We start from the raw sequence: 24,714 nt of genomic DNA on the forward strand, positions 1-24,714 counted from the left end.
GTATTCAAAATTAAGTGTTTTGTTATAAATTACACTCTATAAGTTTCATGTTAAAGCGGAGGACACATTTACGTTTTTTCAGCGAGTTTTCAAGGACGAAATCCAGCAATTTTAGTAGGAATCCACGTGACTGGGAATGTCGCGTGGAGGTGAAATATTTCCACACATATTTCATTCAAGTTGGTCACGTGAATTCACCGCCTTAAAGGGTTAGTTCACCCAAAAATTTAAATTATGTCATTAATGACTCCAAGACCTCCGTTCATCTTCAGAACACAGTTTAAGTTATTTTAGATTTAGTCCGAGAGTTTTCCTCCATTGAAAATGTATGTACGGTATACTGACCTTGTCCAGAAAGGAAATAAAGACATCAAAGTAGTCCATGTGACCTCAGTGGGTTAGTTAGAATTTTTTGAAGCATCGGAAATACATTTTGGTCCAAAAATAACAAAAACTACGACTTTATTCAGCATTGTATTGTCTTCCAGTTCTGTTGTCAATCCGCCTCAGTGACGCTGATGACGTAATATGGCCCATCGATATTTATTTGAACCCGAATACATGGACGCACACCAGATCCACGTCAGCAGCATCACTGCGGAATCGTGAACGTGGATTGACAACAGAACTGGAAGACAATACAATGCTGAATAAAGTCGTAAGTTTTTGTTATTTTTGGACCAAAATGTATTTTCGATGTTAGTGAGGAAAATTTAAACGTGCATTAAAACCATCACTTGAAATATTGAATGTTTAGTATGTTGTTTGAGCAAAAGAAACAATTACATCCAGAAGGCACCTTATAAAGTCAAAATCAAACGAATGTAGTAAGTTAATGTAAAAAATCATAATGAAATGAAAACAAATGAAGCATCTACTGTGTGTTGAATGCATTTTATTATTGGTAAAAGTTAAATTATTCCTCTTTTGCACTTTATATAGGTAATCGACATTTATAAACAGGAAAAAATATTCCAAAAAAGGCCCACTGCAACTGACATTGAATCTGTCTAATACATCATACAAACTGCTACAACATTTTATACTTTTTTATGAAAAATAACGTGAATTATATCAATGAAATGAACTGTACTGTAAATGTGTCAAAATATTAAAAAATATATATCTTTGAGCTAAATGTATGTCTTTTTAAATGTTTTATAATCACTTACAAATTTAATTTCAATTTAATTTCCTATTAAATCGTTTTTGAACTATTTTACCCCATACAACCTTAAAAGTCACTTAGTTCTCTGTGCTTATCATGGTAACCACCCCAAGGACAACACAAAGAGATAAAATCGTGAACGTAAATCCAGCAACTCAAACAAACTGGTGTCACGATATCACTCATCAAAGCCAAGAGTTTGTAAAACACTACATTTTGACTTTGCCGATAGTGTTTTGAACCTGTGATTTCCAGAGGAACCAAATAGGCAGAGGCAAAAAGACAATGTCATGTTTTACAATTTCTCTGAAATAAATGTAGGCGACATTGTGTACAAAGTAAATGAGAGCAATGATTTATAGTTGGAAAGCTGGAGAATATTCAATGCTCAAATCAGCACTGGAGTTCAAATAACTTTCTAAAGACCAATGGTGTGTGACACATGGGCGAATCATGTTTGGACAGATGTGCATGACTCTCAGCTGTGCGGCTGGCCAGCCTTCAATGATCAGTCAGATGTTTTGAACATTCAAAAGTTACCTCAAAAGCAATGTTTTCTTGCTTGGTGGGGTTTCTTGCCATTTGGAAGGCCCCAGATGGAGAGATGTTTACCTGTCATCATCAATCTCAAGGGGCTGTCCAAAAACACAGATAATCCCAGCCATTACTCCTGAAATAGCGAGAATAGCCAGAAGAATTGCCCACCAATGTGCCTACAAAAGAGAGGAGAGAAGTCTCAAATTATATAAAGAAAACGGAGTTAAGGTAAATGAAGGAAATATAAAAAAAACAGCCAATGGAAGATGCTAGCATGTTACATTAGACTGTTTCAAATCCTAACAACAAACCTTCATCCAACCGGCTAGGTCATCGAACTCATCCAATTTGAGGAAAGAATTTTTGAGCCTTGCAATTGGGCCGTCCGCATCTAGGATTCGGCAGACTTTAAACCTGTCGCAGTACCCTCTGTTTCCAGAGCAGGGTGATCCAGGAACCAAAGCGACACGTTTCCCGCTAAAGTAGTGCAAAAGAACCGAAGAAGTGGTGCTTGCGCAGGTATTGGGTTTATCTACAGAAAAAAAAAAGCCAAGGAAGCAAAAAATTGGATAAAAGAACATATGTGCTTAATTTACGTTTTTATAAAGCAATAATGTTAGCACAAACAGCTGTTTATGCATCTAATTTATTTGGAGCAGTAAACACGTTCTGAAGAGGCGGAACGTTGTGGTTACCTCTCTGCTGGCAGCACATGTGGCACTTCTCCATCTTGTTCTCTCCCGGACAGTCACATTGCACCATGTCATACAATGCGCAGAGAGACAGGCCACATTCCTGCGACATCAAGCCACAAGACATTGGTTATAGAGAACCTCACATTGTATAATAGGGTAATAAACAAAAATATATATCCAATTTGTAACACTATGCTCATTAAGCCTAAACAATTCCATGTGTTCAGCTCAAAACCACAGAATCTTTTGGATTTCTTTTGTCTTTTCATTCCCTAATCCCTACGCAACCTTCTTCATGCAAACAGATATTACTTATGACAATATTATGTTTTTATGACTCCGGACTAAGAAAAGGCGTATTTTGTATTGCATATTGCAAGGCTATGCTCTGACATTTGTGGAATATCTCAAATACATTGTTTTTGTATTCTGAATAGTTAAAAAAAAATGTTAACAAACGGAACCCAATTTACATCTATATATAGTTTGAAACTGGATTCAAATCTGGATGCATTTCAGTCTGAAAGGTCTAACCACATATCAATGTAAATATGCAGATTGGACTGTATATGTACTACACTAAATTGAAACAGACAAGATTTTATCACTTTCAAATTGTGGAAAAGTTTGAAAGATTGAATTCAAATCAGACTAAATCCAAATCGGATTCTAAAAAGATATACAAAAATCCATATTGGACGTACCCCGTTGAAACAGACACGTGTGTCATCACTGCATTTTGTCATGTCGGGCTTGGCGGCAGGTTCTGGACATTTAGCAGAGGAACCGGAGCATACACTTTGGTTGCGGCACTCAGAGTGTCGTTCACACATCACCCCAGCTTCCTTGAAGACACAATGGGAGCTGCAGCACAGACCCTGGCTAGGACTGAGATAGAAAGATCAACTTCAAGATAGGTAGGTTTTGTGGACCTGAAAAACTAGTGCCTGAAGTTCAGGCATTCTTAGAGCCTGTCCCAAATGGTGCTGTTGATGTAGCCTTCCCATGTAGTCCACAAGACCCTTAGGAAGGGATGTTTGTCCAACCAAGCTGTGGGATGGAAACCTTCCTGAAGTGTTTAGCGCCAACACTCTATAAAACACCAGCCAAGACATTTTGAGTAATTTGAGCAAGACCTTTATTAGGAGGTGGTGAAAAACGTATGTTTAACTAGGGTTGACGCTAAACCTGTCAAGAAGGTAGTCCTCTTAACACATGATGGCAGGGATGTCCAACTTAGTTTCTGGAGGCCAACCTTACTGCAGAGTTTACTCCAACTTGTCTGTTTGAAAATTTTAAATAATCTTGACGACCTTGATTAGCTACTTCAGCCGTCAAAATGAGATTGGAGCTAAAATTTCGTAAAAAAGGTGGTAACTCCAGGAGCAGGACTGGACACTCCTGCTGTAAGGTCTCCCATTTGTAATTTTATCTAAAATGGATTTTACTATCCCCGCCAGCACTTACATTCATCATTAATCCATCGTTTTAGAAAGCTCCCTCTCTTGAGGTCTTAACAGTGGTCTGCTATCTAACAGTTGATGTGACTTTACACCACCAAGGATGGGGTTGACAGCACTATTTGGGACCTTAGAGTAAAGAAGTTTAATTTGTCCAAAAAATCCAAAAGCCTGGTTAAAACCAGACCATTCTCAGTTGTAACTGAGATATGGTCTGGCAAAGCGGCATAGACAAATCATTTCCAGAGGGGCGTCACCAATGGACATCGAGGGTAGAACTAAAACCAATCAGAGAGATGAAGGAGATGACGTATGCAGAGCGGCGGCCGGCGGAGAAACATCTCCTAGTGTCGTTCTTTGCTCGGTTTTTAACAAAAAAGAAACGTTCAAATCGCTTAAAAACAGACACGATAGCTGATTCGAGCAAGTGATGTTCGACGGCGGGGTCCATCTTTGTAATGTAGGCTACAAAATCTGCTTCAAAATCTCAGCACTGTCGTCATCGTGTAAAGCCCGCCCCAACATTTCTGATTGGTGCCGCGATTTCTAAATGGGCTTGAATGAGCTCTTTACCAGACTAACTTTCAGCGCAAATCTAAATTTGCCGGAAGTTGTCTGGGTTTTCCCAGGCTACAAAAGTCATCCTCTTGACACAAAACGGCTGTTGCAAACCTGCATTGCTTTTCGGGCTTCAGTCGACATTCAACGCCTGAAGGTTCCTTCGAGCTGTAGCAGCATGGATCGCTTTCGTTGTGGCCCACATCGCACTCTTCATTCTCTTCTACGATGCGGTTCCCACAAATGGGCTGTTCACTATCTGACGAGGCAAAACAGGTACATCTCCAGTCAGTTACTTCGAGCCAAGGAGCCATGGAGATCAGCCCCATTGAAGGAATGATTTCGGACTGAGACAAGCTAACAATCATTAGCATACCTATCCCATCCAAGAATTTAGATAGGGGTCATACCTACAAAGCATCTGTCCTTCTTGATTTTCAGAATGCGACTTGTGTGCCGCAGGCTGCAAGGGGAGAACTTGTCGTTGTTCTCCTCGATCTTGGAGGTGGCTTGAGGGAACATCAAGAACCTTCCTTTGCCACCAGTGATCTCCAGGCCTCCACAGTCAGAATCCTCATCGTGCTGGCACAGACAAATCACGAAATGTAAACGTAAGAGATGCTCCAGTTGACCGGCCATAAATGGCTTTAAGTTTTATTTTGGCCGGTCTTTTTTTTTAAACCAATAAATAAATCGGCAACGGGTATCAGAATTACCCAATTTGCTTGTAAAACAATCAGAATCGGCCATTTAAACCAATAAATAAATCGGCAACGGGTATCAGAATTACCCAATTTGCTTGTAAAACAATCAGAATCGGCCATGAAAAATCATAACCTGTGTATCACTAGTAAATGTGGTAAAAATTTGCCACTGGCCAAATTAATTGTATTGTGTATACATAAACAATTTTTGAATTTGATGGCTGCAACACAATCCCAAAAAAGTTGAGACAGAGGCAAAATAAAAGTGAAAAGACTATAGAATATTGAAGTACAACTGTTTTGAAACAGTCCACAATTAGCAGGTGAATTGGTAATAGGCGAGTAACGAGTTTGGGTATAAAATGAGAATCCACCAAAGACTTTGTCAACGCAAGCAAAGATGGGTCATGGTTCACCACTTTGTGCAACATTTCATGAGAGATTAGTCAAACAATTTAAAAAAAAATCACATTTCTCAATGAAAGATTGCAAACTGTTTAGGTCTTTCACTACCTACTAGGAGGTAGATCCAGGGAATCCAGAGAAATCTCAGTCCATGTAGGACAAGGCAGGAGACCTCTGTTGAACGTGTGTGACCTTTGAGCCCTCAAAATGGCATTGCATGTGAAGCCGTCATGCTACTGTGTTAAATATAGACACGTGCTTGGAAGTACTTTGGAAAAACGTTGTTACATAGCACAGTCTGCCGCTGCATCAAGAAATGCAACTTGAACCTCCACCTTTTTAGCTCGTTTTTGGGAAAAACTGACTTTGAGATCTCAGTCCCAAAGACAAAAAGGACCATCCAGACATCCTTGCATATATGTGAAGGCACCATTGATGTGGAGGCGTATATTGGGAACCTAGAGAGACATATACTGCCATCAAGATGACATCTTTCCTGGGAAGCAAGACAATGCCAGGCATCATTCTGCACATGAGTGGTTTCGCAGACGCTCTACACCGTAGAATGGATGTGCCTGCCTGCAGTCTAGATCTGTCTCCAATTGAAAATGTAAGGCCCATCATGAAAGGAGAATCAGACAATGATGACCACAAACTGTCGAGCCGCTGTCTTGTATCAGGCGAAATTGGACAATCCTCAATTCCCAAACATTCAGAAAGTGCAATTAAAAGGAAAGGTGATGTGACAAAGTGGTAAACATGCCTCTTTCCCATTTTTTTGGAGTGTATTACAGCCATCAAAATCAAAAAGTGTTAATTTGTACAAAATACACTTAAGTTGGTCAGTGAAAATGGGAATGTCTACATTTCCATGGCTATAAAGTAGTTATAAAACTACTTCCAGGTATACAAATTGAGTTTTTCATTCACACAGGCTCTGTGGCTCCAGGAATGAAACGAGACAATTGGGCCAAAGGCCATTGGCCCCTTTCCCAGGCCTCGCCATTCATCACAGGTGATGTGGATCCTCTGATCCGCTCTGCATCCCAAATTCAGTCTGGAAACAATGAGCCATGCTTGTCAGCCCTCTGCTGTCAAATTTGACTGAACATGAAAAGGGAACATGGGCAGCCAGGGAAGCGCAGAGCTAATCTGCCAAAGAGTCCAAGGAAGTGTGAAGAACATGGTTGCAACAGGTGGAAAAGATCAATGAAAGGCATTTGTGACGTGCTATGCCAAAGCCTGCAATCTAACAAAAATAAGCTAGTATTTGGCAACAGCATAGCAGCATGCATTTTCAAAACAAACATATTAAGCCAGTGAAGACTTTATATTTGATTTGCAAACCCTACATTGATTATAACTATTAATTAAACTGACAGAGGTTTGTTGGTGATATCAACCAGCTGGTAGGCTGACATAGGACTCACTGGGGCTCCAAGACTATGGCCCAATTCATGGGCAAAGGTCAGATGCACGTGTTTGGGAGAAAGGTAGTAGCCGTAGTTCTGAAGGGTGATTAGACCCGTGTTATGGCTGGAATTGCGACCACCCTTCACGATCATCTCAGAGCAGATTCCTCCCCAGTCATCTGAGAATCAGAGAAAGGAGAGATTCAAACTAAAAACAACAGTCCACAAACATAAAAATGCTAACATGTGTTGAGGCAAAGTCCAGTCCTGCTCCAGGAGGGCCACTATTCTACAAGTTTTAGCTTGTGTTTTAGTGCCGCAAACTCTGCATTTACGCGTTTTCTTGGAAGTCGATGTGTCAGTGGGGTTTAGGTTGGCCAAAATATCTTCTGTCATGATTTACATACTGTAGAGAATGAAAAGAAGCCGCTAGCAGAATTGCTTACTTTTCTCAATTGAGTTCCCCTGTGTTTCAAGCTTAAATAATGCCAACAGACAACTTTACTGCTGATCACAAGCAGCTGTTCTTTTTCGCACAGCCCTAACCAATGACATCATCACTGACCAAACTCTGCTGGTGGGTGGTAAGAGAGGTTAGACTTGTAGTTGGACAAGATCAGCAGGTCCATCAAAGACCCAAGTACTGGATTGTTTTAAACGAGGCTGTGAACTTCTTTAGTCTAGCAAAATCAAAGGTCAAGCTAATGACTTTCTCAGATGTTGTTAGATTTGTGTTTCCCAACCAGGGAGCTGGATTTTTTTTTTCTCTTGTCGGGGGGGAATTTACAAGAACCATACATTGTGGCTGGATAAACTGGCTAAACATAAAACTTATGTGAACTGAGGGTTTATAGAGGCTTTATGGTCATCATCTGTATCTCATGTCCAACACACTTCTCACATGAGGAAAAGGTCTTCATTTTTTAAATTGCTGAGTCACTTGTCACTGGTTTTAATTAACAGAAACTTAGGAGTTTAAAAATGTTTTAAAGTAAAACTTTCAAATGTAAATGTCTAAAAATTCCAAATTTTAAGGACTTGCAGACCATGTCTATCCAGCTATAGTGCTATTAGAAGGAGAATGGTGTGGTCCAGATAAACACATTAAACCAACTATGTGAGCTATATTCAATTAGGCAATGGAATATAAATGCATTGCATGCTTGCATGACTAGGAGCAGGGCCAAATAAAATGAAGGTGAACGGTTTACTCTGGTGTACTCTAAGTCACAGGCATCTTACAGAACTTTGAGCTCGTTCTACAACATGTAAGGTGACCAGGATGCTATACCAGGCTCTTTTTCCACTGAACTTGCACGGAGCCATTTTTGTCACAAGGTTTTTAGGACACAAGGCTGTTGTCTTGATTGGCAAAACACAGTCACTTGGGAGAAGCCATCATGATCTTGGGTTATACTCTACGAAACAATCAGTAAAAAGTCCAAACTAACCACAAAAAGATGCAAAAGTAAACTAGATGAGGACTAGACTAGTCCCTAGACTTTAGGGTTTATTGCACCAGGCCAATAGAGTGCTGCAGTGATGAGGTATTTTTGTAGGCCAAACCTCAAGTTAGCATCTCTGTACGACAAACAATATGGGAGGACACATTTAAGTTATGGTCCGAGTCATAATGCATTTAAATACTAGAAGGACCACTGACCTATCCATCATAAACATTGACTCTATTCCAAGCTGCTGAAGTAGAGTAATCCACCTTTCTTGGGCAAGTGTGATTGAAAGAAAGCAAACCCCTGCAGCCTACTCCACCATGGAGTAAATTAGTGATAACAAGCCTAGTTAAAACAAAACCAAAAGACAGTTGTAGGATGGTTAAATTGTCTAGATGTTAGCATTAGCATATTGGGGGTTTTCTGACATGTTTGGGTGTCACTGGAAGTCACAATCACTGTGAGGTTTGAATTAACAAGTTTACATATGAGGCCCATCCTGCATGGAATTGAACGCAACTTGATAATTGATTTGCATGGTGTTTAAATGCTAATATGCGTGTCTAATCAAATCTCTTCACGTGAGGGCTTTGCCATGGAGACAAATGTGGAAAAAGGAATGTGGTTATCCAAGTTTTTTTGTGGTGGGGGTAGAGGTCTAGAGTGCATAGCTCTCTGGTCACATGTCACCATTGCCGTGGATTCACGCCCCCTTTCTCAGCCAATCACAGCGTGCGCTGTGGTCAATCCCATGGTAAGGTTCTAGGATCTCAGCTGTTGGCCTGCACCTCCAACCACAACAATAATAATCAAAACAATGACTTCTCAGTTTTCTAGCCATATGAGATCCCAGGACATTCAGATTCGCAAACCAGTAGAGGCGACTGTACATTTACAAAGCACTGCCTCTGTGAAAACATCCACTCTGAGAGCCATTGAGAGTCAAATGTAAGGAATGTGTTGGTATATGAGTGAATACCTTGCACTGGACTGGTGGGATGAGTTTGCTTAGTTGGGTAACACCAGACAGGTTTGTTAGATCTCAAATTAAGATCTGTTTTTATAGGTCTAAGATGTTGTTTAAATGAATTTAATGAAGTAAAGCACCAGTTCTATTTCAAAGTAAGGAATCTATTCTTTTTCTTGAGGGATCATCAGACGCGTTTTAATAATCACAAAAGGAGATAAATCTGTCTCTTAACCAACAAACCCAATCTGAATATATTTATATATTTATCATGTTATGGTAATAATTCAAACTTTTTTGACAAGGGTTAAAATAAATTATTTCCACTTACGTAAATATAATCATGAAATAAAATACTAATAAACAAATAAGAAAATAAATAAATACAAAATCAACTTAAATTAAAAGGACAATAACAATAAATTAATAAATAAATAGTATGAAATGTAAGATAAAGAGAGAAAAATACTATAAAGCAGAAAATTAAATTAAGTAAAAAAAATAAAAAATAAATATATAATGAAATTATATTAAATTAAGACCCAATAAATAAATAAATTATATAGGCCTATAACATAATCATCTAAATTATGATGCAATAAATAAATAAACTAACAGGAAAACAGAAATAAAACATTTCTATATGAGGTAATAAATAAATATGAAAATATATACAGATTCTGTAATAATTTTGTTTAAACAGGGATACAAGTCCAATGGAAAAATGTAATGGTGCAATGCATATATATTTCGTATTTAAGTTGTAACTGTTGTCAAACAACTATGCAAAAATGTAACTTAACTGGAGCAACTGGCCCCTTGTATCTCCAGCAGGCTTCTTAACTAACTTAACTAACATTAAAGATAAGCGATGTCCCATTTTTGACATTCAGGATCTTGATAATGTCTAGATTAAAGAGAGTGATAGATGAGGTAATGTCCTGTCATGTAGAGGAAGTTGCTAATGTTAATTAAAAAGGTCAGTTTAGCAGTGCTACAAACAATGAACCATCAGTTATTGCTTTGGTTAAAAGGGATTCAAATGATATACTGTCTGCTTGTTCAATGGGCTATATGCACGCATAAATTCCGCATTTGACGCAAGGATGCTCGTCCATTTCCGGTTGTGGAGATTAAAGCGGAGGAAAACCGAGGAAAACGGGATTATGGCAGAGTCTTCAATATTTACTGTCCTCCAGTCTTTGAAATGAAACGTACATACGTTTAGATGTAATTTTATATATAGTTATATTTATTTAATATAATTTTAAAAAGAAGCATAAACACAACGAGGGGTGTCTGTTTTATCTGTTTTTGTGACTAACGTTTCTTTAGTATAACCATGGAGTATAAAATTCAATATAAATTCTCGGCATTGCATTGGACTCTACGATCGGCGGAAGTTATCGAGCATCCCTAATGCTTCACCGGAAATACTGCCGTGCATAGAGCCCATTACGTATTCAACACATTCAATTGTGTACGAGAGTCATTGGAAACAAATACTTGACCAGGGAGTTTTGAAGTCAATCTGTCAACCTGTTTTTCATAAAACTCTCAAAACCGCAAATTCAATTACACAAAAACACAGGAAGCTCATTTCTCTGAACTTTACATGGGAGTACAGTCCAAGACATTTCCTAAAAGTACTTCCCAAAGACCACCACTCCAAACCCAGACACCCAACATCCGCACTGTCTGCAATTTTTCAATAGGGTGTCTAGGGTTTGAGTGATGTTATCAGATAACTTCACTTCAATATCACATCGAGTCAAGGACAACTGTGGATAGAGGTCACATACCAAAGGTCTATATGCAATACAAGCCCAGATGGCCACCATAGAGTATAATAATATTCTTCCACGTTACTTTTGTTGTGGGCGTCAATGAGGCGGCTTGTGTTACCAATCCCGTCTAGAGCGGATGGGCTGAAATATTACCTGTTTTTCCTTCCCAGGCCAGGCCAAGAACCCCGCTGAAGTCTCTGTCAGTCAAGAGATAAGAAAGACAGTAGTCGCTCCAGTCCATCTCGGAAAACACACTCAACAGCTTCTCGGGTCCAATGTGAGTCTTGCCCAAAGGACTGCTGGGATCTTCCTCTGTGATCACCTGAAAATATCCAGACCACTGTTGCCAACTATTTTCAATGGAAAGTAGCTAAAGCCGGCTTGAAAAGTTGCTAAATGTTACTAGTCAGGTCGGACGCCATATTCAATTTAATGCAGATGAAAATGAGGCTGTGAAGGATAGACTTAAGAGTCTTTATATTGGGACGTACTGTATAAAAATCCTAGATCACAATATTTACGTTTAAAACTGTTTCATGGAGTTTGTGTATTTTACATATTTTATCTCTCCTAATCCGTGCTCACATAATGTATTTTTATATTACATGTATCCAAATGTCCATTAAAGTAGTGTCTTTTACATATTTTCTGTCAGACAAGGTTAACCAAAAGTCCCTATTTCTCGTCAAGTCTGGCAACACTGATTGAGACTTTAAATCTTTGACATAGATGAAGAATTAAGTCATGAGGACAGTAAAAAAACATTTTATGGCTGAAATGAATTATGAAAAAGGGCAAAAGAGGACCTTACAGTGAGGAATTTCACTTTGAAGTTGACCAGCTCTATGCCGTCAAAGTCGGCTTTGTCATAAATGTCGTTTACTGCTTTCATGTAGGAGGCGACCTGGAAAACATATCATTGCATTATGCTTATGATTAACAGATGTCATCATCAACTCCTGACACTTTATTAGACAGAAATAGCGACAGACCAGTAAACCGAACGACTTAATTTAACCACGGTCATCTTATCAAATTGTTTGAACAATTGAGACACTGTGCTTAAGAGTTTTGGTTGCAACAGTAAATTCTCCAGACAGTCTCTTGCCCCAGTCACTGTCAGTGAAATGAGGCACATTTCACCTCTGAGGGAATGAAACCACTCTGGGGTAAAGAGTCTGGTGAGGAATATGAGTGACAATCTGGCCGCTGTTCCTTACAATGAGCAGGCCAACTTGGCCAAGACCAATATATTAGCACACAGCACTGGGTGAATATGGTAATGTGGAAGAACACTGTTACATATGGCACACAGCCTGATTACCTACACCCATTTACACAAACACTTCTCAACAACCACAACTTAATATATTACAGTTTATCTAAATGTATGCATATAAATAGATATATATGTATGATATATATATATATATATATATATATATATATATGAAGAGTGCCATTTGAAATTTTCTTCTTTAATGATGATTTTTATCAAACTTGTATATTTAAGTTCAGTAATTTCACTTAAATGGCAATGATAATTACCTATTAATTGTTATTTAAGTGAAATTACTGAACTTAAATATACAAGTTTGATAAAAATCATCATTAAAGAAGAAAATTTCAAATGGCATTTAGAGGCTTTTGCATCTGAACTTTTCATATATATATATCATGCTGTCTATATAAATATATATATATATATACACATAAATACATTTTAATTATACATATATATATATATATATATATATAATTAAAATGTATTTATGTATATATATATATATATATATAATATATATATATATAGACAGCATGATTATTGCACAGGTGTGCCTTAGGCTGGCCACAATAAAAGGCCACTCTAAAATGTGCAGTTTTACTATATTGGGCGGGTCAGGGGGGAATGTTGTTTATCTAGTACTTTTTGAGAGTGGCCTTTTATTGTGGCCAGCCTAAGGCTGTGTGTCCACTAATACATTTTTAGCCAGCTGAAAACGGCAGACGCAGACGCTGAAGACGCCGCGCTTCGGGCGCTTGAGAGCGTTTTGTCATCACAGCGTTTTTTTTCCGTTGAGACGCGTCGTTGCTATGATACAGAATATCCACAGCACAGTTTACTTGTAACTGATTTAGCAGATTTGTTTCATACCAAAAATGTATTTTTCATCAATTTTGGTCGTTTTGCTCTGCTGGTTGATGTCGTTGTACAGAAAAAATGTTGTGACAGTTGGTCGGTGTGGTATTAGTCCCGCCTTTCCTCCACTGTGATTGGACAGCTGGGTAAAAAGTGACAGATGAGTGCTGCGTTTTATCCAAAGTTAAACATTTTTCAACTCTATGCGACCAGCAAAAAAAGCTCGGCGCTTCAGCGTGAAAAAAAAAAACGCTCCGCGCATCGTTACGCTCATGCCGTTTAAAAACGTGGCGCTCCCATTGAAAACAATTGAAAACATACGCCAGGCACGTGGAAAAACGCTTTGGTGGACACACCTGTGCAATAATCATGCTGTCTAATCAGCATCGTGATATGCTACACCTGTAAGCTGGATGGATTATCTGCAGATAATCGAGAAGGAGAAGTGCTCACTAACACAGATTTAGACAGATTTGTGAACAGTATTTGAGCGAAATAGGCCGTTGTTTACATAGAAAAACGTCTTCAGAAAAGGACTTCAGCTCATGAAAAATGGGGGCAAAAACAAAAGTGTTGCGTTAATAATTTTGTTCAGTGTAAATGCAGCCTTGGTGAGCATAAGAAACTTCTTTCAAAAATATTTTTCAAATCTTACCAATCCCAAACTTTTGAACGGTAGTGTACTAATCATTCTTGCTGGGCACAAACATAAGGAGCAAAACCCTTTCGGCCATGCAACAGTTTTTCCCAGCTCACAAACCAGTTAAATAAATAAAAAGGCTACAAAATAAAACGTACCAAAGAGGCATTATCATTTTAAGGATGTTTTTCAGTTATTCTTTTGGCAAAAACATTGCTTTTCAGGAATATTTTACATGCAGTGATTTGGTAAAACATATAACCAGCTGTGGACAAAAACATTGCGTAACCTTCAAAAATAAAATGCAGACAATGGGAACTACCCCCAAAGTAAAAGCTCAGTGACCTCAGGCATAAAGCGGGCGTCCCAGGCCCCAGAACACAGCAATCTGGAAAACTCGTCAGATAAAAGATAACAAATGGTTACTTTAACTTGTGGAAATCCTGTCTTTTATCTTCAGCATACAAACGTTACATAACATTAAGTTCCACCAATGCAGCTTCAAGACCTTTGTTTTTCACAGCAGCCATAGTAAAGAACTTGGCTTTGGTCCATTGGTGACACAACCCCACAATTTCGCAGAAGTCTCCAATGGGACTGAGGAACGGAACATGCTGTGAATCGCACTTCGAGGAGATTAGGTACCATAGGGGGGCAAAAACTTTAGAGTCAACAGGAAAAATATTGTGCTTATCACCCTTGTAGACTTTAAATCAAAGTTGAATGAATCTTTTGAGCACTATGGGAACTCACCTGAGCCACAACAGCTTCAACACTTCCAAAGCGTTTGTAAAAGCGGTAATCTGCATGAAGGTGGAGAAGACAGCTGGTTTTGGACTGGTCGACCTTCCGCTTTGACCTGGAGACTGGTACCTGTTGTGGGTCACAAGATGGAGAACTTTGAGAAGGCGTGAAGGAACAATGACGGAGAAGGTTCACATCTGGTTTTTCAATCCTGCCACCGAACAACTGGAAATGATGTGTTGTAGTAAATATGAGCTTAAAATATAACAGAAGCATGTTATCTGATTTAACAACACGGCAGGTTGTCCTTGCACCCATTTGGGGTAAATGAACACATGGCTTTAACAATCTGGACAATAGATAGATCGGACAGATAGTGCTCTTGTCCAAGCAGTAGCTTGGGGTGCCTCTTAAAAACAGGACATGGTGGTAGGGCGAAACAATCATTGGATGACATTATAAACCGTTGATGTAATGTCAGCAGATTTCAGAAAACTCTGAACATCTATTTCTGAATTATTTAGACAACCATTGTGTAGGTGTGTGTGTGTGTGTGGGGGGGGGGGGGGGGGGGTGCTAACACAGAAACCTAAAATTCTCAGGACAGCAGCATTTATCCAAATTTCAATCTTAACCATTCTATTTAATCAGAAACGATCTTAAAACAGGGCTTTAAGTGTAGAAATATATTCCTAAAACACATTACAAGACTGTGAACTGTGAAGTACTTAATAATGGAGTGAGACAGTTAAAGGGGTCATGAACTGGCTTTTTAAATTTTATTATATTGTTGTCTGAGGTCAACTTATGACGATCGCTTGGTTTTTGCATTCAAAAACATAAAAATCATAAGTATAGGCTATTTTCTACTCTAGTTTTTAGCATTCAGAAATAATTGTTAAAAAAATTATTTGTGAATATAAGGACACTTTACTGGGCTGAACTGAAAGTGAGGTGAGGTCATGTCTGACCTCTTGGTGGTTTTCGACAAGATGCTGCAGCCGCTCGGCACCACAGAAGCCAACATGATCGCCTCTCAAGGGAGTGCTGTCTGTGAAAAAAAAGAGATCACATTAAAGGTTTATGACATGGGAGTCGACAACTAAGGGGATAGAGAACAAGGGATAAAAATGCTGTAATCAATTTTTTTTATTACCAAAACTAAAACTATTAAGAATCGTTTTCTTTAATTTGAATAAAGCTAAAATAAGATAAAGCATATAGATGAAAAACTTAAAAAATCTAAATGAAAATGAAAAATGTTTCTTTGCAGATAACCGAAATAAGTTGACATATTAATTAAAATGACTAAAAAATAAAGCTGAAATAAAAAAAAATTAAAGCTACATAGAAATATATGTTAGAAAAATTACAAAAAGCACATAAAAAAATACTGAAAGTTAAATTGAAAACTGAAAATATAATAATAAAAGCAGATTCAAGATATTACGTACTATAATAGTATTGAAATAATACTGGTAATGCAGAAAGTTAATTAGATAAGAAAAAGGAAGGCGTTCAGATTAGTTTTAATAAAGATTTAAGTGACGTTTTAGTAGTTTCTGGGACCATCCTAATTTTCTTTAAATCAGGTTCTTCTCAGATAGCAAGCTTTTTTTAATATAAATATCATACATTGTAAAAAATGCATTAATGATGCCCAATATACTTCTTATTGGTGTCCAGCGAAATGCAGGACTAGATGATGTACAGACAATCTGATAAAGATTGCAAAAATCTTGGACCCGCTTGTACAGCCTTGAAATTATGAATGCATTGCAAAACCGAGGTACTTGCTCATCTCTTGAGCGATTGTATCTTTTCTGACCCCTGTCAAAAACTCTCATTGTGACATAATTACTAACAGTACTAAACTTTGGTAGACGTGACACCAACTTACGACTAAATGAGGAAAAAGTTTTAATAAAAAAAAAATCCAACCTTTTATGTTATTAATATTTTTTATCATAGTCTGAATATAAAAGGAAGAATAAGATTTGTATATTTCCTAAAGAAAACATGAGTGGGGCTGGCTGGACCAAACAAAAGTGTTGTGGGTGGTTGCCAATGTGTTGCTAAGGGGGTTTGGTGGTTTAACGCATTGCTGAGGGTGATTTATAGGGCCAACACAAAATTACTCGGCCCCAAATCTAGCCTACAGTAATTAAATTCTTCTACAATGGCGGCTCAAATCTGCCTCCATTAACGCCCAACCTCCATCGATCCAATCAATTTCCGAAGGACGAAATCAAGCCCCGCCCTACATTTTTTCTAATTTCAGAAGCCATTTCACTCGGACATACGTCACAATAAGGAAAAAAAAAGACAATCTCAACTTCCGACTTCTAGCAGACAAAATAACTGCAGCACAGAATTAAAAACATTTCACTTTCAAAGACTCCTACAAAAGCCACAGTGCGCCTAAAGTCTTTCAAGAAACACCTTGATAGTGCTGTAATATTCTTCTTCTTAAAGAATAACTTAAAAACATTCACATGGAAACTTCAATAAGCTACAAAGATTAGCAAGGCAATGTTTGTTCTCACGCTGCACTGAATGTTTGTGATATCAGTGCATCGTGGCCTCAACCAGACATAACAATAGTGGTATGACCTTAAAACTCAAGGTAGCTGACTTTCAACAACACAAATCAGATTAAACATTAAAGTTGAGGGGGAAAAAAGCTCATTAAAGTTGAGGGCAAAAAAAAAGCTCATGCAAAGTCAGGTGGTTGACATCCACAACAGCCTGGTTAAGTTTTACCTACATTGTAAAATGACTGGGAGTTTAGCTGGGAGTGAATGTCAGGATGTTCCTTGACTTTAACTAGTGAAGCAATATGATTGTATCACACCATCCTGGTGTGCAAGAATCAACCAATAAGAATTCTTTAATGTAAATGAGGTGGACAACGAGGTCCCACCGCTGGTCTCAGATCACGCTTTGGAAAACGATCATAGTTTCTATAAACAATAAGGCTAGTAGAGTCGTCCCAGGATCGGTGAGTTTTACTTTGAGTAGAGAGAAATGGAGCATGTGAGAAGGAAGGGCAAATGTCGGACATTGACCCATTGATGGAATTACTTCCAGACTTTGGCTTCATCCTGCGTGCCTCTCTTTCAAGTTGAGCATGTGGAGATCAGGGCAGAAAGGTTTCAGGAGTTGTTTGAGGAAAATATGCTTGAATTTATTGAAAAACAATCCACATCAGAGGGGAGCGGAAATTAAAATGAAAGTTTATCCAAGAACACTTGCAGAATCTAATCTGGAGATTAGATTTTTGTTTCCTTCTTTTTAGGTCATTTCAATTCATATGCAAGTTCCCTAGGAATCAAACCCAAGACATTGGTGTTGTTCAAATTACGCTTTTAAAGATGTTTTATTTTCCGTAAAGATGCTATGTGTGTTGTGAAAAGTGCTATACTTGACTTGAAATTTGACAACAAATTGATAATGAAATTCAACTGGGAAACCATCCTAATTCTGTGTTTATATCTATGCTTCACATGCATTGCTTCTGATTGGTTGTTTCCTTTATTCAGCCAGCTGCAGTAAAACCTAATCAAAGCTTCACCTCTTCCTGTTATTTTTAACTTCCAGATGGCAGACAAACCACGCCATTGTCCAAAAACGAGATGAATCGGTATATAAATAACAGATCTGTACAATCAGCTTCAGTCATCAAGTAACTCAAACAGGAAATCCGTCACTTTAAATTGCAGCAAATTAGTACATAGTTTAAAAAAATGCTGTCTAAAAAGTCATTTTTTGCTTTTTGCAATGTAAAATTGGCATATTGGTAATATAATAAATAATAACAAAAATAATATATTTGAATATTTTCTAGCACATTCTTTTACCGGTATTTTACTGTTAGTTTTATTTTGTTCGATTTTCACATTAATTATATGTCATCAAAGACATTGACTAGACAAATATTACCATGAATGGGAGAAAGTGGCATAATATAGATAACTAAGTCCCACTTTCTAAATAAAGGAGCCAATCGTCAATTGGTAAAGGCATTGCGTTGCTATATATATATATATATATATATATATATATATATGTGTGTGTGTGTAACGTTTTCTGAGACACGCTTATGACTGCATTATGTGGATTGGCTGGTCCAGCCTGAAAAATGTGTTGGTTGTCAACAGTTGTTGTCAGACTTCATTGGTGATTTCAAATATAACATTTAATCGTATATGCTTGGCTAACAGCTAAGAAGAATTTGATGGTTCCACATTCAAAAATATAGAAGCTGTAATATGAACAAAATAGCTGCCCCATAGCTGTGTTTCAAAGATGCCCACCGAGTCAAATAACTTGACTTAAAACAGCATTTACGGTAAAACAGTATTTTATAGTAAAAATTATTCATATAAATCCAAATAAAGTATTTCACCATGGTAAATTACATTTAATAAACAGGTTTTTAGCATTACTGTAGCATTTACTGTTTTTTGTTAACATTATTTACTGCAACAGGGTATCTTATGCTAATTCTGTTCATATTTTTTATATACTATGATGTTCATGGCATACTATAGTTATATGGTGCACCTTTAAAAACATAAAAACATATCCAAAGTTTTGAATATATGAATAGCCTGCCCCTGGACCCATGGGAACCTTGAAACCTTATAACCTTGAAACCACATGGGCATGGTGTGACTTCATCCACAACATCACATAACCAGCCATATCCACAGACTATACCTACACTTGTCTCTCTGCCAATATTTACCTCCATGCTATACAAAAACAGGAACACATGGCCCTCACCCCCACCCTGGCCCCTTTTTTTCTTTCTCCCTTTCTTTTACTACCCAAGCAAAGGAAGCACACAAACACAAATGGAAATCCCAGAAATTACATCAATAACACTGCAGGGTAGAAAAGTCTGGGACCACTAATAAAAATGCAGCTATTTTGCTTTCCTGTATCTTGAGTTTTATCTGAAGCAAACCTGGCGTTTTGTAAAAATGTTTCCCGGCCCCCCAAAAAAAGTTTAAGGTGGTCTCAGACTGACACATTGAGTAAATGTAAGTCTATTACTTACAGTAAATGACAGATATCTTTAATCCTTGCAAACTGGTTCTGCTCTTGCTACTTAAAACAATAATTTCCGTGTCAGTTGGCAGAGAAAGAAGAAAAATGACTTGGCTAAACAATAAAGCAAATGCACCTAAACGTAAAACAAATGCATTAAGGTTATTCTTTGTTACATTTATCAAGGTAGTTTGAGGGATAAACATACTCACTTGTGAGATTTATAATTTTTGAACAATCATTAAAATGTCCAACACGACCAGCTCCTCTGCCTGCAAATTCTCAGGGCATTGAACTACAGTAAAATACCCCACGCAGTTCGTTAAATTCATGTTTGGACAAAGAGAAAGCACAAGTCTCACTTTTAAAACTAACTTTCTAGATGAATATGATAGTTTATCTCCAAAAGTAGCTATGTTTTACCACCAAATATTATGAATTACTATCATTAAAAAGTGAAATAGCATTGAATTAAAGGGATACGAGACACGAAACCAGCGGTTTGTGTGAGAAAACGAACAGTATTTATATCATTTTTACCTCTTGTAATCACAGCCACGTCCAAGTGATCCGAGGGCGCGGGCGCTTTGTGGCTGTGGTTACAAGAGGCAAAAACGATATAAATACTGTTCGTTTTCTCACACAAACCGCTCGTTTCGTGTCTTAGGCCATCAATGTGTACTTACATTTACGAGTCATTAAATCATGTTTAATTTGGACTTCTCTGTGCATGCTCTTTGAGGTGGTGACCATAGATAGAGCTCCATTATATGACTGACAGACGAGAACGATTTGACCTACAAAATGTCAAAATTGAAAATACTGTGGAAACAAAGACACCTACATCTTGGATGCCCTTGAGGTAAGCTAAAACATATCAAAAATTAATTTCAAAGTGAACTATACCTTTAAGTTCAATAGTATATACATATATAGAGTAATAACCAAATTGTAGTGAGGTTTATCATTAAAATAAAATAAATAAAATAAATAAAAAAACAAACAAATCAAGATGCAATAAATTGTATTTAAAAGGTTTAGGGGTGGACCATGCTTCATTTTTTCCTGTAAAAACTGCAGGTTTCCACACAAATCGCATCCTAGAAATTCATACGAAATTGCCACCTCATGAGATCGAGTTGGAAAAGTTTTTATTATATCAACCAGCTCTAACTTAACCAGTATATTAATCTTGTTTTATGGCTGTGTTAGTCTATTGTAAAAAGTATACTGACCAACGGACATGAGAACGTTTTGTTTGGACTAAAAGCTTAAACAAAAGAAATACATTTTATAATCACTTACCCACATCATCCTCATGATAAATAATGGAATGGTGGTCAGAGTCGGAGGTGTCGTATCTCTCAGTGGGCTCCACGTAGAACGTCCCATTGGCTGTTGTGATAGAGCCTTCAAACCGACCCTCAACAACAGAACCTTGACATGAGGATCCACTGTCATCTATGAGAGAGAAAACATTTGTATCAGTTGACTTAAGTGAGGACGCCCATTACTTTAAAATTACGAATAAACTTCATGCGTAACTGAAAAATGTGAAGTTATGTGGATTGTCAAGTTAACATAACTTATATTTTTCAATTACGCATTAAGTTTATTAATCACTTTAACTTAACAGGTTTACACCCTTTTTAAGTTAAATCAACTGATCACTTATAGCGTATTAACAGATAAACTGTGTGGCTGCCAAAACAAGACGTCCTACCTTCTAGTACTCCTGAATATATGTGAGAGAGATCCACCATCTGAGTTTCATCTTCTGACTGGACCTTAAAATCTTCTGTGAAGCCATTTGCATCTGGCTTGAGACGCAGGTGGAATGCCCTTCAAGAAATCAGTGCTTAATAAAAGGTTAAGTGGATAATAAAGTATGGTGGGATAATGAAGATGTGTGGACATTAATGTTACCTTTGAAAGGCGTTGAAGTCTAGATGAAGCTCCTGGTTGTTCAAATGTGTCTCGCGTCTGATGCGCTGGTGTTGCTGTTTTAAGAGCTCTCGGTCATAAGACAGGCCTTCACAGTGTTTTATGTAGTTGCTAATGTCTTGTGAAGCTTCTGATATATTTGGAAAAAATAGTGTTAAATTCGAGTCCAATTTATTTATCACCACAAATCCACAGACAACTAAACCCCAACGTAGCTGTTTTATATTGAGACAATCACAAAATATTAGAGTTGTTGTGCTCCAACAATGTTATTTTCTCAATAGGGCTTGGGCGCCATGTTGCATTCTGGGACGTGGCGGCCATGTCGACAGGTTCGCATTTGTAAACATAGTTTGTAAACATACCAGCAAGTCGAACGAAGAGCAGCAGAGTTGGGAGAAAGAAAATAAAAAAAAATTAAATCCATAAAAGGATGCGGAATTTACCGGGATACGTTTAATAGGGAAACCAGGGACAGGTATGTGTGGGTAAAACGTCCCTTCTCCTCGTTCGACCGCCGCCACGCCAGTAATGACGTCACGACGCCCAAGATTAGACTGGCGTGACGTCGTCTCTCGCTGCTTTTTCACTTTCTCGCGCATTTCTTGCGCTCTAGAGACGGCATGTCAAATTAATTTTTTTTATCGAACATTTTCCATTTACAAACTCAAAAAAAAAACTTAATAAAAACAACAAAACAAAAAAAAATTAAATATACATAAATGCACATAATTATACTGTATTAACATAGCCTACATTACAAATAAGTAACTAGACTCATAAGTAGCTAAAATTAATAGGCTTATAAAAGAAAAAATTTTCAAAAAATCCTGAAATAATACAACACAAGCTCTTCTCCAGTTGCCTCATGGGACAGTAAAGTGTCCATCGAATGCACACTTCAGAATCTCGCTGAGGTCATTACGGTAATTTTTTTTTTTTCATATACTGTTATTCGCTTACTATATACAAGGGAATATATATATATATACACACACACACACACACACACACACACACACACACACACACAGCTAATGCTCACATGCTACAGTGTTTTGAGTGGCTCAAGTTAAAATTACCTACCTGTCTTGATAATAATCTTTGGACACAAATCTTTTATTTTGTCCATTTTATCGTCTATCAAATGAAAATCGTTTTGCTTAAAAAAAAAAAAAAAGAAATCTATAGCATATCTCACCACCACAAGCCGTAGCACAAACTCTGCAGGTCAAGTTACTTGCCAAAGTGTAATACTTTTGGGGTTTGTCCAAATAACTAAACCTAAGTATGAACAACAATGGTGTTACATATCCTACCTTAAGACCTCTAACCATGACTAAAAGCGTTCTTATATCCAAATCTTATTTTGATGCAGGCAAGTTGAGGCAAACTACAATGAAGGAGGCCAAAAAACCTTCAGTAATCTACAGACAAATGTTCTATTGACCTCAGATAAGCCCACCACCTGCTGTAAGACAAAGCATAGAGGGATTTCTTACCTGTAAAATGTCCTCTAGATAAAATATAAATCAGCAGATAAATCTTGAAAGCACTCAAAAGTTTGGCTACCATGTCTTCTTAGCTCACTAGGTGCTTGAAACCTATTCCGAGAGGAATGTTTCTGGCTACACATGCCTGAACTACACTAACTAGGCATATACAGACTTGTTGATCAGTTTTGAAGGAGGACCGCAATTTAAATTCAGTTTGTAAAGTATAACAGGAATTTTAAATGAGGTTTGCGTAGGGAAACAACGACATGTTGGGTCCCCCACATCCATGTTCTCCCAAGGCTTTAAAAATGCTTTTTCTTTTGGGAAATTTCCAGAAATCTCATAGTATAGTTGACAGCGGGGGAGAACAGAAATTCTCATGGGTGTTGTGGTACAGTATTGAAATTCCAGCTCTGCTCAGGTTTTGTTCCAAGTGACTTGGTCCATGTCGACATATTTGCAGAGGAGAACATGTGCCAGTTCAAACAGCAAAACATTGCTCAGACCTGAAGCAATAGACTATATCATTAGGAATGAGTACAACAACCAGCAGTCCTAGGATATTTTCGTCTTGGAGACAACATACATTTATCAAGAATTCCTTGGCACATTTCAGCAGTATGATATTTAATGAGAGTTTTATGACCCCCAGGCATTTCTAGGAATGAAAATCTGTCTGACTCCACCTACAAAACCTCCAGCCTGGATGTGATTGGCCACCAATGCACGACCTGATCTAAGTTTGTGACATCATTCAAGATGCCTCCCCAGGCATAGGTTACTTTAGGACAGTGTGGAACTGATACACCACACACCAACTTCACCTCCCAGGATGTCGTCTGTTACCAAATGGTCTCCTGAGTTCTTTATTATTGACAGCTAATTACTCTACTACAAGAGTTAATCATATGTAGTTGATGACGTTTACAATTGACAATAACAATTATAAATGCCCACCCCCAAACAAAAAGTTGCACTGCAGTGGTTTGTTTCAAAGTATTGAACAAAAGCCCACATCAGCATGGCTAATTTCAAGCTAGCAAAGCACAAGATCCCATGTGGAGTCAGTTTGTCATCATAATGATTTAACTGAAAACAGATTCAGGAGTGAATTCTGAGTCTCAAATTTGGGACAATGTCGCCCCCTAACTAAAAAAATTCTGAGAACAACTATAAGGAACTTCAACATAAATTTAAAATATCAAGGAACTGGTTTTCCCTTTGCCATAAGTTTAAAGGAGTAGTTCACTTTGAAAAAAACTTTTGCTGATAATTTACTCACCCCCATGTCATCCAAGATGTCCATGTCTTTCACTCTTCAATCGAAAAGAAATTAAGGTTTTTGATGAAAACATTCTAGGATTTTTCTCCATATAATGGACTTCAATGGGAACCAAACGGTTCAAGGTCCAAACGATAGTTTCAGTGCAGCTTTAAACGACACCAGGCGATGAAAAAGGGTCTTATCTAGCGAAACGATCGCCTAGCTCTGTTCTGAGATGAGCTTTTTACTCGAAGGGTCCTAGATAAGACCCTTTTTCATCGCCTGGT

The 24,714-nt window shown here is 37.7% G+C and overlaps 1 protein-coding gene across 2 annotated transcripts; it reads right to left on the bottom strand.

Annotated features, from left to right (window-relative positions):
• Positions 1 to 878: 878 nt before the first annotated feature.
• On the bottom strand, positions 879 to 23,727 carry LOC120486226 (disintegrin and metalloproteinase domain-containing protein 10). 2 transcript variants are annotated; one of them, XM_039682114.2, is made up of 15 exons: positions 23,170 to 23,727; positions 21,650 to 21,797; positions 21,447 to 21,565; positions 21,029 to 21,184; positions 15,640 to 15,719; positions 14,678 to 14,797; positions 11,956 to 12,048; positions 11,298 to 11,466; positions 6,958 to 7,118; positions 4,829 to 5,000; positions 4,533 to 4,677; positions 3,105 to 3,288; positions 2,401 to 2,500; positions 2,017 to 2,237; positions 879 to 1,881 (listed from the first exon to the last, which is right to left on the bottom strand). In XM_039682114.2, exons 1-15 carry the CDS (start codon positions 23,240 to 23,242, stop codon positions 1,777 to 1,779), a joined length of 2,046 nt encoding a protein of 681 aa, XP_039538048.2. In that variant the 5' UTR covers positions 23,243 to 23,727; the 3' UTR covers positions 879 to 1,776. The 2 variants fall into 2 exon arrangements, with proteins under 2 accessions (XP_039538048.2, XP_088990764.1); XM_089134638.1 differs by lacking the exon at positions 23,170 to 23,727 and adding an exon at positions 22,033 to 22,234.
• Between the last annotated feature and the right edge of the window lie 987 nt (positions 23,728 to 24,714).

The sequence above is a fragment of the Pimephales promelas genome, chromosome 2 (genome assembly GCF_988280905.1).
Source record: "Pimephales promelas chromosome 2, fPimPro1.hap1.1, whole genome shotgun sequence".
Taxonomy (NCBI): Eukaryota; Metazoa; Chordata; class Actinopteri; order Cypriniformes; family Leuciscidae; genus Pimephales; species Pimephales promelas.

Excerpts from the sequence above, each read along its gene's own strand:
- LOC120486226 (XM_039682114.2), bottom strand. The coding sequence starts at position 23,242 with ATGGTAGCCAAACTTTTGAGTGCTTTCAAGATTTATCTGCTGATTTAT. Across the intron at positions 3,289-4,532 it reads AAGCCCGAAAAGCAATGCAG|TCCTAGCCAGGGTCTGTGCT; the intron begins GTTTGCAACAGC and ends TTTCTATCTCAG. Across the intron at positions 1,882-2,016 it reads ACCTAGCCGGTTGGATGAAG|GCACATTGGTGGGCAATTCT; the intron begins GTTTGTTGTTAG and ends TCTCTTTTGTAG.